Source organism: Xiphophorus maculatus, chromosome 20 (genome assembly GCF_002775205.1).
Source record: "Xiphophorus maculatus strain JP 163 A chromosome 20, X_maculatus-5.0-male, whole genome shotgun sequence".
Classification (NCBI taxonomy): Eukaryota; Metazoa; Chordata; class Actinopteri; order Cyprinodontiformes; family Poeciliidae; genus Xiphophorus; species Xiphophorus maculatus.
The window spans coordinates 4,815,124-4,828,706 of NC_036462.1; the positions used below are offsets into that span (position 1 = coordinate 4,815,124).

A 13,583-nucleotide genomic window follows, 5' to 3' on the forward strand; every position below is an offset into this window, starting at 1 on the left:
AGAAAACAAAATAAATAGAAAGTAAAAAAATCTTAACGTAGTTGACCGGAAGTTGCTTTTTCCTAGTTACTAACAACTGGAATTAACTTCCGCTAATTCCAGTTAGCTTTTGTTCTAAAAGAGGATCCGTTTCTGTCACAATTTACCCCCTACACACGTTGAAATGGTAAGATAGAACACCTGGATTTAGTATTTATATGAATATCAGCAGGTTTTATCGCCACGTGTGGGGATGTATTGATTTATATTTGGAGGTTTGACAGGATGCTAACTATGGCTAGCAGAGAGAAGCTAGCCGGGCGTTGCCTGAGTTCAGAAAATGTTTATCTCTTATTATTTAACTGTTTTTACTGTTTAGTGACTTTGGTTTATTGTTGAGAATGTTTTATTCTTAGTATTACTGTTTATATTTATTTTCTATATGTAGTAGCAATGTTAGCAGAAAGGGGTTGTTTACAGTTGTGTTGTTTTCATTGTTGTTTTAGCCCCTGTTTACACAACAACAATTTCTGGTGAAAATTGAAGAGTTTTGTTGCGTTTCTACTGTACATTTACATGAAACCACCGAATGTTTTCTCTGACAACGGTACAGATTGAAAACGGGTTCCAGAGTGCAATGGTTCTAAAATGTACCGGTGTCCGTTGTCTTGTAAACAGAATAAATGGATCTTTTCTGTCAGGGAATCCTTCGCTCATGCATAGTATGACGCAAAACATATCTGCTTCCTACAATCCTCAGAAGAATAAGAAACTACTGACAATGCTGGTGTTACTACAATTCGTGTTTCCCCTTCAGATACGGTTCCTCCAGCGTCTCTTCCCCGCTACGCATCGCCCAGGTGGCAAAATACCCGTGTGCTTGTTCAGCGCTCTTATCTAGAGAACTGCGGACACCGTGAAAGCTCAAAAAACGTGTTTCAGCAAAGTCATCCCACTTTTTTACAAACTGCGCCCTAATCAGACGCACATAGTTTGTGTTTTCCCTCAGTGTCCGGAGAAGGACCTGCAGCAAACATAAAGGGGCGGGGACGGACCACTGTCAGTCTCATACCTTATTTGGAAATAGGACCATTACACTCCGGAAGTGAAGGGGGCGCTATTTCCCATATTATCCGCGGTCTTCTGTTTTTATTTTCTTTTGAAATCTGTGATACATCTTTACCTTTAGGAAGGACTTTCACTCGCCGCATGTATTTGAACTTCCCTCTTTTATTTACTTCAGCGCAGCTCACAGTTATTAACAAATTCCGTAGCTGTCTGTGTAATTTTAAATCTGCTCCTTAGTTGCATCTTTTCAGGCCTGCTACTGCCTCTAGTGGCGTGGGGGTGGTAACACAACTAATATAATTAAATTACCATATCAGAATACCACAAAGTCTTTATTAATTCTGGCATTACTGGAACCGTAAAAGATAAAGTCCCTCACAAAACACCATATATTTTCATATCCTTTAGGAAGTAGAGCTAATTAAATGACATAAACAAGACCTGAAAGTGGTTCTAGTTTCACTCAATGGCCAACCTGTTGAAACTGTGGCTAATTTTAAATACCTCGGGTCATTCCTGGACAGTCAGCTCAGTTTTGCTGAAAACACTGGCTATATTTTTAAGAAATGTGACCCAGTGATCTTGGGGTTACCCAACCAGAGGTTGTGTACAACCTCTAGTTAGGTAGAGGTTGTTGAGTTAAAATGTTAAAACTTAACATTTTAACTTGAGTTTTAACTCATCTCAAGTTTTAACTGTTAAGTGTTTTAATTTTTCATCTTTTCAGCTGATTTGGTTACATGAGCTGCAGACTAACAGACAATCTTTTAAGAAAACTTTCAATGGCAGGTAAAATAGTAGGTAATACTTTGAGCTCATATTGTGTTCCTCTGGTAACTATAGAACATCTATTAGAAGTGATTTATTGATAGTGCAATAATTATTCTTAGCCAAACTAAATGATAACATTTACCTTATAGCATCCAAAGTATTTTACTTGATGCACAAATTGTTGATATTGTGATTCTATGAAAGAGTTTTATTTTATCGTTTTAGAGTCAAAGAAAAATTTCCACCTTGGAAGACTAAATAGTTTAAACATATTTTTTTATGATTTTTTTGTTGTTTAGAATGTCTTCATGTAAATATGTTAACAGAAACAAAACAAAAATTTAATTTTTGTTGGATTATTGTCATGTAAACAGGGCCTAAGTTTAGTGTTTATCATCAGTTCCTGGTTTCTTTTTCTCTTCTCCACACACACGCACACACACACACACACACACACACACACACACACACACACACACACACACACACACACACACACACACACACACACACACACACACACACACACACATGCTTAATTGCTTAATTACTAATTTTTATTAGAAACATACATTGTATATTTGTTGTATAATTACAGTAATGTCCCTCTTAAATATGTTTATTGATGTCCCTTAGAAGAAAAAGGGGGATTTACTGATCTGTGGTGTTTGACTTGCTTTTGTTTCTGAGTTAAATGAAACCACCTACTGTTTTTGATTTTCAGGCTGAAGTTGAAGAAACTCTGAAGAGGATCCAGAGTCAGAAGGGAGTTCAGGGAATCATCATTGTTAACTCTGAAGGTAAAACGTTTTAAAGGTAGAATGCAGAACAAATGTAGAACATTACCGATTTAAGAGAGATAAATATTAAACTTTATCAGGTTTCTAAATGGTTTAAATCAGTTTAATAAGCTGTTTTGAAGTGCTTTGTGAACATCTCTGATATATTGATTGAGATGTTGTGTTTTCTAGTTAAAATGATCTTAGAACAAGATTTCAGTCAAACTTGGACTCGTTAAAATGCTTCACTGGATGCACGACTCTGTAATCTAATTACATGTTTGACCTGCAAATGTTCCTTCCAGGAATTCCCGTCAAGTCGACCCTGGACAACCAGAGCACGGTGCAGTACTCGGCCTTGATCCACCAGCTGGTGATGAAGGCCAGGAGCACGCTGAGAGACATCGACCCGCAGAACGATCTCACCTTCCTGCGGGTTCGCTCCAAGAAGAACGAGATCATGATCGCTCCAGGTGAGAGAGTTTGTCCTTCAGATTTGCTTTTAGGAGAAAATCATGGTTGAACATCTGTATCTGATGATTCGTATGGACGACCAAAACTGATTTCTGAACCACTAGCTGGATTTCTGAGCCGGATTATATAGATTTTGTTTTTGTTTTTTCTTTCACATGCGTTTGACAAGAAATGTATGTATTGTTACATACATTTCTTGACAAAAATTCATGTGTAAGCAAAACGAAAAACAAAAATATACATAATTCTTTTTATCATACATACTGTATGTTTTCATGTCAGTTTGGTCCTCCATAGATTCCAGCCTCACTGCGGCGATCCGATTCTGATCGCTGGTTCTGTCTTGTTTCTCCTCAGATAAAGACTATTTCCTGATCGTCATCCAGAACCCTTCAGCCTGAAGCTGCTGCTGCTCCTCTCCTCTTCATCTCCTGTCTGAATTTAAACAGCCAAACTGTTTTCTGTTTGCTTTGCTGAAAGAGAAGACCCCAGTGTTGGTTTTACAAGGACAAGAACTGATGAAGGATGAATCTGAACCGATCGGGGATCCGTCTGATGTGAGATGGTCCAGATCTCTACTTCCTTTTTTGATCATTCCAGATAGCTCGTCTCTTAGTTTTCTAAGTTCTCTGCTGTTGTCTTTGTGTTGATTTCACATATGAAGACGTGCACAACGTAGGAAACATAAGTTTGGACCAGAACGTCTAGAACTCCAGAGGTTCAGTTTGATGCAAACTTTGGGTTATTTATTGTTCTGTCCCAGAAACATGTTGAAGTATTAAACATGTGAGCTGCACTACATTCGCTTCTCTGTTCATTGTTTTCATCAGAATAAAGAATAGAGAAATACAAATGATTTATTAGTTCAAATTATTTGAAATAATTTCTTAAACAGCCCACACGATAGTGGCAATGATGTTGCCACTACCATGTATGGCAGTTGGTACTTTGTACTTCACCTCGACTCCTCCCAAACATTTTCTCATCTGAAAATAAAACTTTTATCCCGAAAACATTTGACTTTTTAACAATTTAATAGCTTAAAGTTCAACAGGGGGAAAATAATTAAGTGATCATCGATGAATCGATAGTTTTGTGAATTATTTCAGACATTTTACAAATATATTTCATTTAACTTGTGGTTTCCTGTTAACATTTCTTACTTGGGGTGGACAGAAAGTTTTAATTAAGGTTTTTAATTACATTTAATTGTATATTCAAATTTATTTGTTTATCAGTAGTCTCATTGAACAGAAATTGGAGAAAATAATAAAAGTAACAATCTTGACAGTACAGGCAGATTTTTGAGGTGGGGAGTTGTTGACAATTATATGGAATTTTTTGTGAAAATAAATTAAAATTCTTATCGTGATAACAACTTAACCATGATAATAATAGACAATACCATAAATACCCACTCCTGTTTTTCTTATGTTTATCAGTGAGTTTTATGACAGTATCACGAACGGAAGCTAAGAATTCCGGGTTCGCCTCCAGGACTGTGAACACACCAAAGTAGCCGTTGGGATCGAACCTTATAGTTTCCAGTCAGTAACGGTTCCGTTAAATGTCAGAAGATTCGCTTTTGTTCCCGATTTCTCCAGCTAAACGTTAAAATGGTAAGACAGAACACCGCACTGTGTTCTTTGTTGTAAAATTCAGGGTTTTATCGCCTCCTGTTTGAATGTGTTGCTTTATATTCGGAGGTTAGCGGGATGCTAACTTCGGCTAGCAGAGAGAAGCTAGCAGCTGGTTAGCAGTTTAAAGAGCAGCGGTGTTTAGGTTGCGTTGGTTTCGGAGCTAAACGAAGCCAACTGTTCCTCGTTTTTAAGGCCGAAGTTGATGAAATAGTGAAGAGGCTCCAGGCTCAAAAAGGAGTGGAAGGAGTCATCATCGCTAATTCTGAGGGTAAAACTCATAGTTTTAATTAATGATTGTTTATCTCTGCTGAGTTCATGATTACTTCTGATTTGAGGTTTCCATTCAATGCTTTATTAAAGGGTCTGCATTCAATGACTTAACATTTCTGACTTTCCACTCAAGTCAGAAATCTGAAGTGCTTTATACCATAAGATAATTGGGACCACTGAAAAAAAGAACTTTAAATTCTGAATACTTTGAAAAATGTCAGTATTCTGATATTAAAATCAAAATTCTGTAGAAAAAGACAATCAAAGTTGATTGGATTTTGTTTAAAAATATATATGTAGTCCTCCACCCTACTTGAAAAACACTGACCTAATACCCAGAAATCTAAAGCTTTTTGAATGATTAAAGCTACAGGAGATGGTTAACTGAAAAAATTAAAAAAATAAAATCTCAGAATTGCTTGAAAAAATGTCGCAATTCTGAGAGTGACGTCAAAATCCTGTGGGGATTTTGACATCTGATTTTGGAAGCAGAAATCAGATGTTTGAAGAATTGCAAAATTCTGAGGAAAAAAATATTAAAATCATTTAAGAAAAAAATCCGACTTTTTGAAAATGTTAGAATTCTATGAAATTCTGGAGAAAAGCCAGAATTCTTAGAAAAATGTTATGTAAAAACAGTTAATAATCCTAAAAATAGTTAACAGTTAATAATCCAGAAATAAAAGCAGAAATCTGTCAGAATTCTGAAAAAAGGCAGAATTCTTCTTTTCTTTCTTCTTTTTTTAAATAAAAGATGAAATTCCCTAAAAAGTCGGGATACTAAAAAAAAGTCAGGATTCTGAGATTAAAATAAGAACCCTGAAAAAGAACAACTATTGTTTTATTTTGAGGAATTATACTTTAGGGTGAAAAAGTCAAAATTTGGGATTCTGAGAAGAATATCCAGAATTCTCTGAAAAATGTCAAAATTCTTTAAAAGAGACATTGACAAAGAAAAAAAGTCTAAATTTTTACATTTAAAATGTAGCAAGTAGTGGTTTTTATTGCCATGTGATTTCATGGTGTGTAATCTGATTGCGTGAGTATTTGATCTGACCAGGAATCGCCATCAGGTCCACTCTGGAAGACCAGCACACGGTCCAGTATGTGGCGTTGATCCAACCCCTGCTGGTGAAGGCCAAGAAGATGCTTCTGGAAATGGATCCCTCGGACGACTTCACCTACCTGCGGGTCCGCACTGAGAAGAACGAGATCATCATCACTGCAGGTGAGGTCCAGACGCCATTCTGAGCCATCAGAACTGGGTCCGGATCTGTGGAATTAACCTCCGGGTTCTGGCTTTTCTCTCCACAGATAAGGAATATTTCATGGTTGCGATCCAGAAGCCTGCACCCTGAAGTTGCTTCTTCTTTTTCAATCTTTAATCTTTATTGAAAGTTTATATTTTATCATCCACACCAACAATATTCAATGTTTCTTTAAAGATGGTACATCTTGTTTGTCCCAGGTTCTTGTTCTAGTTTGCTTTGCAGCGATTAATAAATTTTGCTCCCAGAGGATTTGTATTTTTAAGTGTAACTAAGCCCCACCCCCAGACAAATTTAGAACAATTCCTGTAATGTGGGCGGAGCCAAGATACACTGAGGGGCGTGGTCAAGACGAAAAAAGCACTGTTGCCCATTTATCCACTTTGCTCCTATTTAGCAACTTTTCAGACTCTAATCCTCTTCTGTTTATATTGGAGTTTTTTGTAATACACTGCCAACTACTGGCCATGCACTGCATGTGCAGCAAACGTTTCTCAAATCCAAGATGGCTGACAGATAAAAAAACATGCTGAGCATCTCAGGAGTATCCAGTCAGTCTTTCTAGAGTAGAAGAACTTTGCAGGTAAAATAAATACTGGAACATCAAGTAACAACTCAAGAATACATCTAGTCATATATTTTATAAATATCAGCTTTAAATATAGAGAAAAAGATAACTGGTTATCCAGTAAATTGGACATTATGCATCACTGGATATATTTCAACAGCCATTGATATCATTAATCTGACAATAGTTCTATAAGATGCACCACACAAAATCTCATATTCTACTGCATAACTTGGAGATTTTTGGAAGGAAAAAAGTAAATTGCAGCCATAAACATGTAAGTTGGTTGAAGAGCCTATGAGATAGTGGAGCAACCGCTTGCCTCCCAGATGATGTTCTTCCAGAACTTTCTTTGTATATACCTAAGTCCAGTCTAGCATTTCTATTATTTAGAGTGGTTTTCAGTTAATCGTCAAAAGTTTTTCTGCGTTATTTTTCTCTTTGCTGTGGTGCGCTGCACTAAATTAATAATCTCCAGGTTTCATTTTGTTAATGGGTTTGTTCTACAGTGGCCGTTCATCTATGGAGGGGAAGTAAAAGAATCCTCTTTGTTTTGCAAAGTGTCTGCAAAGTTTCTGGATGTAAACAGTTAAGTGTAACATATCTATATGTAATTCCAATTAGTCTGAACCACTAGCTGGAATTAAAGCTCTGCTATAGCACAAAGCATAGCGGACCCATGGCTTCCAGACCAACAAAAAGAAAATATGTGAACACTCTTAACCAATATGCGAGAAAAAGAACAAAACATGAACAAAATGGCTGCTATTGTGATTGACCCATGTTGTACGGATAAGGGAAATATGTCATATGTCAAGCTGCCTCTGATCTCCTACCATGATATAGTTCACACAAATGGTGAGCTTCGCAGCCTGAAACAATCAGTGTTTAAAAGTATTTGTAAAGGACACACAAACTTTTTGTGTGGATTACAAGGTTCTGCCGACTGGCAGAGCAAGTGTATATAGGCTACATATCTGTCTTAGCTTGCAGATAAAAGCTACATTAGCTAAGATAATTTTGCTAGTTCCGCAGTAGGTACTACAGTAAATTTCACTGACATTTACCTTAGTATTACATAGACGAGGGTGGAGTACTCAAAAACTAATTGAGTAATAGATGTAATGTACTTGTATAGTTTATAAGTTAGACAGACACGAGGCTAAAGCTAATTCTAAGCTTGTGGCTTTGTTGTTGTCATAGCAACTGTCAATTACAAATTCACATAAGTGTGACTTGACATGAGATCTATGTACTGGGTTGGGGACCCCAAGTGAAAATCTACTTTATGGCCCCAGAAAAGCTTGGGCAGCAGCTGGACTTCACCTCATCCTCCAGGAATAAAAGATGCACGTCCCCTTTAAGAGCCACTGATGACATCACAACTTTCCAGGCTTTGTTTGTCCGGAGCAGCCGCTGATCCGCAGACGGACCTCGGAGAGCAGCGGACGCCGAGCTACAGCCCCTTCTTTCGGACCCATCTGCAGCAGCCATGCCGTCCGACAGACCCTTCAAGCAGCGGAGGACCTTCGGTAAGACGGCGGCCCGGAGCCCGGAGCCCGGCCGGCGGGCCCGAGCCCGGTGGTGGGAGCCTGGAGGCCGGGGGGGATGCGTTGCTGTGGCCGTTAGAGGCTCCAGGCTGAGCGGGGACTCAGCGTAAAGCCCCCCCGGAGGTCCAAATGAACCACCAGAACCGTTTTAAGCGTAAAGCACAAGAGAATATAAATGGGTTCTGGTGCTTTAAGGTTCGGTTTGAAGGCTAACAGCCATCTGGGTCAGTATGACACCAGGCCCGGACCCAGCGGTACCACCAGAACCAGAGAGGCTAAAACAACTGGACCACTGGTTCCGCTCAGTGTTTACTGGGGAGGGGAAAAACATGTGCTGAAACTTGATCCCGTCACGCGTGTTCTGTGGTCCGGCTGTAATCCGATTCTGGTGGAGGGGCCCAGTTCGGATTGGGAGGAGCCCAGACTCTCATACTTGCATAATGGGCCTGATCCAGAGGAAAACAGCAGAACCGGAGGAACTGCAAGGGTTAAAGGTCAGCTAGACTCTGGTTTTAGAGTCGGACTTGAACGGGACTCAGAACCCAGCAGAACCGCCTCAGTGTCTGTGTTCAGGATGCTAATTTGTTTTTGTGTTTTGTTTTGTTTTATCAGCTGACAGGAACATGGAGGCTGGACAGCTGATCCAGGTTCCGGTCCAGAGTCCAGGCGGTTTGTTTACTTGCTGGGATAAAATTAAATGATCCCATCTGGGTTTAAAACTGGACCTGGCAGCGTCCACAGACCGGGTCGGGTCAGAACGGCTCGGTTTAATGTGTGTGTTCACTTTTACGGTTTAATGTAGTTTGGTCCCAATTTTATTCAGATTTTTTGTTCTTCACTTAATTCAAGTTTTATTAGTTTTATTTAAACAATCTTTTTTAAAATTTATTTCTAAGTTTAATTCCTTGTTTATTTTTCCACTTTTTGTTATTTTTCATCCTGGTTTTAATAATTTAGAAAATAAACCCAGAATTTATCCTGATTTTATCCCATCAAGCAGTGGGAAGGGTTCCTCTGCCTACATCTCCCAGAATGCTTTGCGGTTCTGGGAAATTGAGTTCAGTGAAATTATTTAATATTCTATCAGATGTATTGTCTATTCATATTAATCTGATGGTTCTGATCCGACCCACCTGAATCTACTGCAGTGGAACCAGAACAAAGAGCCCATTCAGATTCCAGAGTTTTCCTGACCTTTGACCCTAGCCTGATGTGTTTTTGGGGCATTGGGTATTAAGTTTTTTCTGACTGGTTTGATGAGTTCTGAGGAGGAAGCAGCTGGTTCTGACTGAAATGTTTCTAATGGTTCTACTGGGCTCAGAACCTCGGTTTGACCCCTCCTGCTTTCCATCCGCAGCCGATCGGTGCAAAGAGGTGCAGCAGATCCGGGAGCAGCATCCCAACAAGATTCCCGTAAGTCCTCATCTCGCCTCTCGAATTGATCCTGAATCGGGCCGTCTGATCGGAATCAGAACAGAACCTTGAAGTGTCCGTTTGCATCCGTCTGATTCAGCAGCAGGGAGTCAAACTCCTCATTTTAAGCTAGGCTGAAAACGCAGGACATAAGTAGAGCTGACACTAAATTAGTAATCAATAAACCATTAAGTGGCATAAATAGACCATAAAAAGTCCATTTACTGAAAGAACAAAACAGTCAGAGCAGTAATGAAGCAAAAACTGCACAAAAATAAAAACATTCAGCATTTAAACGGGCAGTATCGTGTAAAATCAACTTTTTTAGCTTTACATCATGTTATGTTATTTTCTCATCAAAAACAGACCTGCAGTGTTGCTTTGATTCTTTCATATATGTTTGAGAACTTCTTTAATTGCCATGGCAACCATTCAGCTGTGCAAAGCGCTCGGTTGGACCTAGCCCCGCCTTAGAGGTGCAGCTCCAGGAGCAATCAGCAAAGACCTGGTGGAACTGCTGAGCTCATTGTAGGAGCTGCTGCTCAGAGCAACGCTGGTAAAAACGTTAAAGGGTTAATAGAGGAGCCATGATGGGATGACTTCCTGAAAGAGCAGGAGCTTCTTAAAGAGACAGACTCCCAATTTCACGGCATTAAATTCCGAAATCAAATTTCTTTTAAATCATATTTTTTATATTTGGTATTTTTATAACAACTGAAGGTAACATAGATACTTGATTATGCGATAAAAAAGGAATTATCTGTAAATCTGTTCTACCCAGAACTCCTCTAGTTGCAGGTTTAGCTTCACCTGGTTCACTTTCTGTGAATAAATGTCCTATTAAGCACTTTTTTCCATCCAGTTATTAATTGTTTAATTAGTCCTACACTGTATTGATGTTCAGTCCAGCAGAAATGGCGGAGCCTTTCATATGTTAATCGATGTTTTAGATTATTTATTGTTTAAAAAGAAATTGATATGTATATTTCTTAAGCAATGATTCACAAATAATGTCTTGAGGTGAAAAAAGATAAGTAAATTTCAAGTTTAATTAATTATTACAATTAAAATGTTCCTATCTACTGGAACCCAGCAGAGTATTGAGTCGTTGACGGTACAGCGGTGCCTCTGACTGAACACGCATGTGGCGACAGTGGAGAGGAAAAAAAAGTAAATCCATCGATCCAGTCTCTCCTTTTGGTTAAGGAGTAATTTGAAAAAATGTCATCCTCATATTTGGTTTTCAGTTAATTATACAGGATAAATTTTATCAAATCTGTCAATTTAAAGGAGAAAAAACTTTGGTAAAAACTTTTTTTTTGCCTTATTTTATGACGAACATTTATTTTCTTTATTTACAGATTTAATAAGCAAAAAACTGCTTCTATAATTCAGACCAGAAGCTTTTCTTATAATCTCTACTGATGGGCAAGAAGTGTTATTTAAAGTTGCTGTGAATATTTGCCTGGATGGATTGAATTGTCAGGATCTTTCCTGCTCCTGTTCACCCCCTGTAGGTGATCATCGAGCGGTACAAGGGGGAGAAACAACTTCCTGTTCTGGACAAGACCAAGTTCCTGGTTCCTGATCACGTCAACATGAGTGAGCTGGTGAAGATCATCAGGTAAACATCGTCTGCTGCTCCAGAACACTGAGATTAAAACTCAGCTGGTTTTTATTGTCCTGGTGCACAGAAACTGTTTTAGTCAAACATGGATTCATTTACTTTAGTGAAATTAAAGATTGATGATGAAAACACTGAACTCCGGCATAGCAAAACGGAAAGTAGAGAAAACGTCACTGCACTGTCGAACATTTCAAAGTAATTGAAAAAGTTGTTCCCCTCCTGACCTGTGGGGGCGCTGCACCAAGAACCACTGAAGGAAACGATACAAAAACCTCTGAAGACGCTGAGCGCAACTTCCTTCTTCACTAAATGGAAACAAAAATGGAGGCGTCAGATTTTAGCGGTTGGAGTTCGCTTCAACCGAACCCAGATCAAGGTTTAGAGGACCAGAGTTAGCTTAGCATTCACACCTCACCAACCCAACCTGACTTTTTTTTTACTATTTTCAAGCAGTTTGAAAGTCCAAACTATGATCTGTTTACTGCCAAACAATCCAAATTTGTTCCACCTCTGAATGTGACAGAGGTCTAATTTCAAGGCACTAAATCAAGAATATATATTAATATATTTGTTATATTCAGCATTTTTAGGTAACATAGTTACTTTCTTGTTCTATAAAATACCTGGAAAGCACAGAATACTGCCCCTTGTATGACAGTTGGAAACGCAGCTACTGAGTCACAGTTGAAGATGATTATTAAAAAATACTTTCCTTACTTTTCAACTCCCTGCTCAGGATTTTCAGCGTCTTCTGCCTTTAAATTGCTTTGTCATTAAATAATGAAGGTTTGGATTCAGTCTGGTTGTTTACTGTGAAGCTGCAGGAAGTTAGCATCATTATGAAGTGATGAAGTTCAACCTCTTCCTCCTCCTCTTCCTCCCCGCCAGGCGTCGGCTGCAGCTGAACCCCACCCAGGCCTTCTTCCTGCTGGTCAACCAGCACAGCATGGTGTCCGTGTCCACCCCCATCTCTGAGATCTACGAGCAGGAGCGGGACGAGGACGGCTTCCTCTACATGGTGTACGCCTCGCAGGAGACCTTCGGCTGCTAGGGAGGAAGAGGAGGAGGACGAGGAGGATGGGATGTCCTCTCCACCTTCAGACTCTTTAGTTTATTCAGTTCATTCAACACAAGCTGCAGACGGCTGCAGAGTGCGCTCTGCTGTTTCTCCACACACAGGCAGAGAGCTCTTATTTTGAAAGACCACAAACTGACCAATCACGTTAGAGAATGTAAAGGTGTCGTCTCAAACACTAAACATGCATTTCTGGCTCATTTCAACCCCTTTTAACTGAACTCTTAGTTTTATTTACAGCCAACATGGAGCTTAACCTTTGACCCCGATGTGCAATATTTCCGCCCTCACTCAGCCGTAAGCACAACATCCCAGCTTCTAGCGCCGTAGATTCCCAGGAGCAGCGAAAGCCTCGCGCTGCATTCAGGGCCGGACGTAGTTCCTAGTGTTCAGAGCAGAGTGACGCTGCAGCTTCAGGGAGGAGGAGAAGGAGCCACTGTTAGAGGTCAGGAGGGCGGCGCCTCCTGCTGGTCAGTAGAAACACTACAACGTTCAACAGAGAAATCGGTTTAATGTAGGAACTGAATGAGCTTTTTGTTTTGCACATAAATCAGTAAAATGAGGCTCGTTTCTTTTAGGTTGTTTGTAATCATTTTTTTTTGTACTTCTCCCAGTCTGCCTTCTTTAGCAGGAATTTATAGAAAACGTTTGGTTCTGCACTACAAACCCTGCATGTTTTCACTTTTTTATAGAAATGTTAACAGATTTTATGCCATAAATAATTGTTTTCTTTTAACTATTAAAGTTTTTATTAGATGTTTTTTTTTTCAAACCAAAAACATTAACATATGTATGTAAAGCAAAGTGTGCGTCATATAATCAACCTGTATCACCGTGTTTTTCTCTAGGCTTCCACCAGGTGTCGCTGTTTTCAGCTGGTGTACATAGATGCATTGCTGCGAGTTGACTCAGAGCGTTTGCCAGTAAATAAATAAAAACATAGAAAGCTATGTAATGTTTGGAGGTTTAATTTTTACACAAAACTGCAGATCCTGCTATGGTCAGCAGATGGCGCCACCAAATTTGACAGTCTTGGATCACTTAAAACCTAGAGCAGAGAAATACTGCCACCTGCAGGTGGGCGTTAGTATCACCTAAGCC

The 13,583-nt window shown here is 39.3% G+C and overlaps 3 protein-coding genes across 3 annotated transcripts; all 3 read left to right on the forward strand.

The window, feature by feature from the left end:
• The first annotated feature begins 60 nt into the window (after positions 1-60).
• On the forward strand, positions 61-3,872 carry LOC102228332 (dynein light chain roadblock-type 1). Its single transcript, XM_005813578.3, has 4 exons — positions 61-166; positions 2,543-2,618; positions 2,903-3,070; positions 3,429-3,872. The coding sequence occupies exons 1-4, from the start codon at positions 164-166 to the stop codon at positions 3,470-3,472; spliced, it is 291 nt and encodes a 96-aa protein (XP_005813635.1). The 5' UTR covers positions 61-163; the 3' UTR covers positions 3,473-3,872.
• A 574-nt stretch (positions 3,873-4,446) lies between these two features.
• On the forward strand, positions 4,447-7,802 carry LOC102228081 (dynein light chain roadblock-type 1-like). Its single transcript, XM_005813577.2, has 4 exons — positions 4,447-4,690; positions 4,904-4,979; positions 6,042-6,209; positions 6,296-7,802. Exons 1-4 carry the CDS (start codon positions 4,688-4,690, stop codon positions 6,337-6,339), a joined length of 291 nt encoding a protein of 96 aa, XP_005813634.1. The 5' UTR covers positions 4,447-4,687; the 3' UTR covers positions 6,340-7,802.
• A 392-nt stretch (positions 7,803-8,194) lies between these two features.
• Positions 8,195-13,432, forward strand: map1lc3a (microtubule associated protein 1 light chain 3 alpha). Its single transcript, XM_005813576.2, has 4 exons — positions 8,195-8,349; positions 9,725-9,780; positions 11,298-11,404; positions 12,296-13,432. The coding sequence occupies exons 1-4, from the start codon at positions 8,310-8,312 to the stop codon at positions 12,456-12,458; spliced, it is 366 nt and encodes a 121-aa protein (XP_005813633.1). The 5' UTR covers positions 8,195-8,309; the 3' UTR covers positions 12,459-13,432.
• The last annotated feature ends 151 nt before the right edge of the window (positions 13,433-13,583 follow it).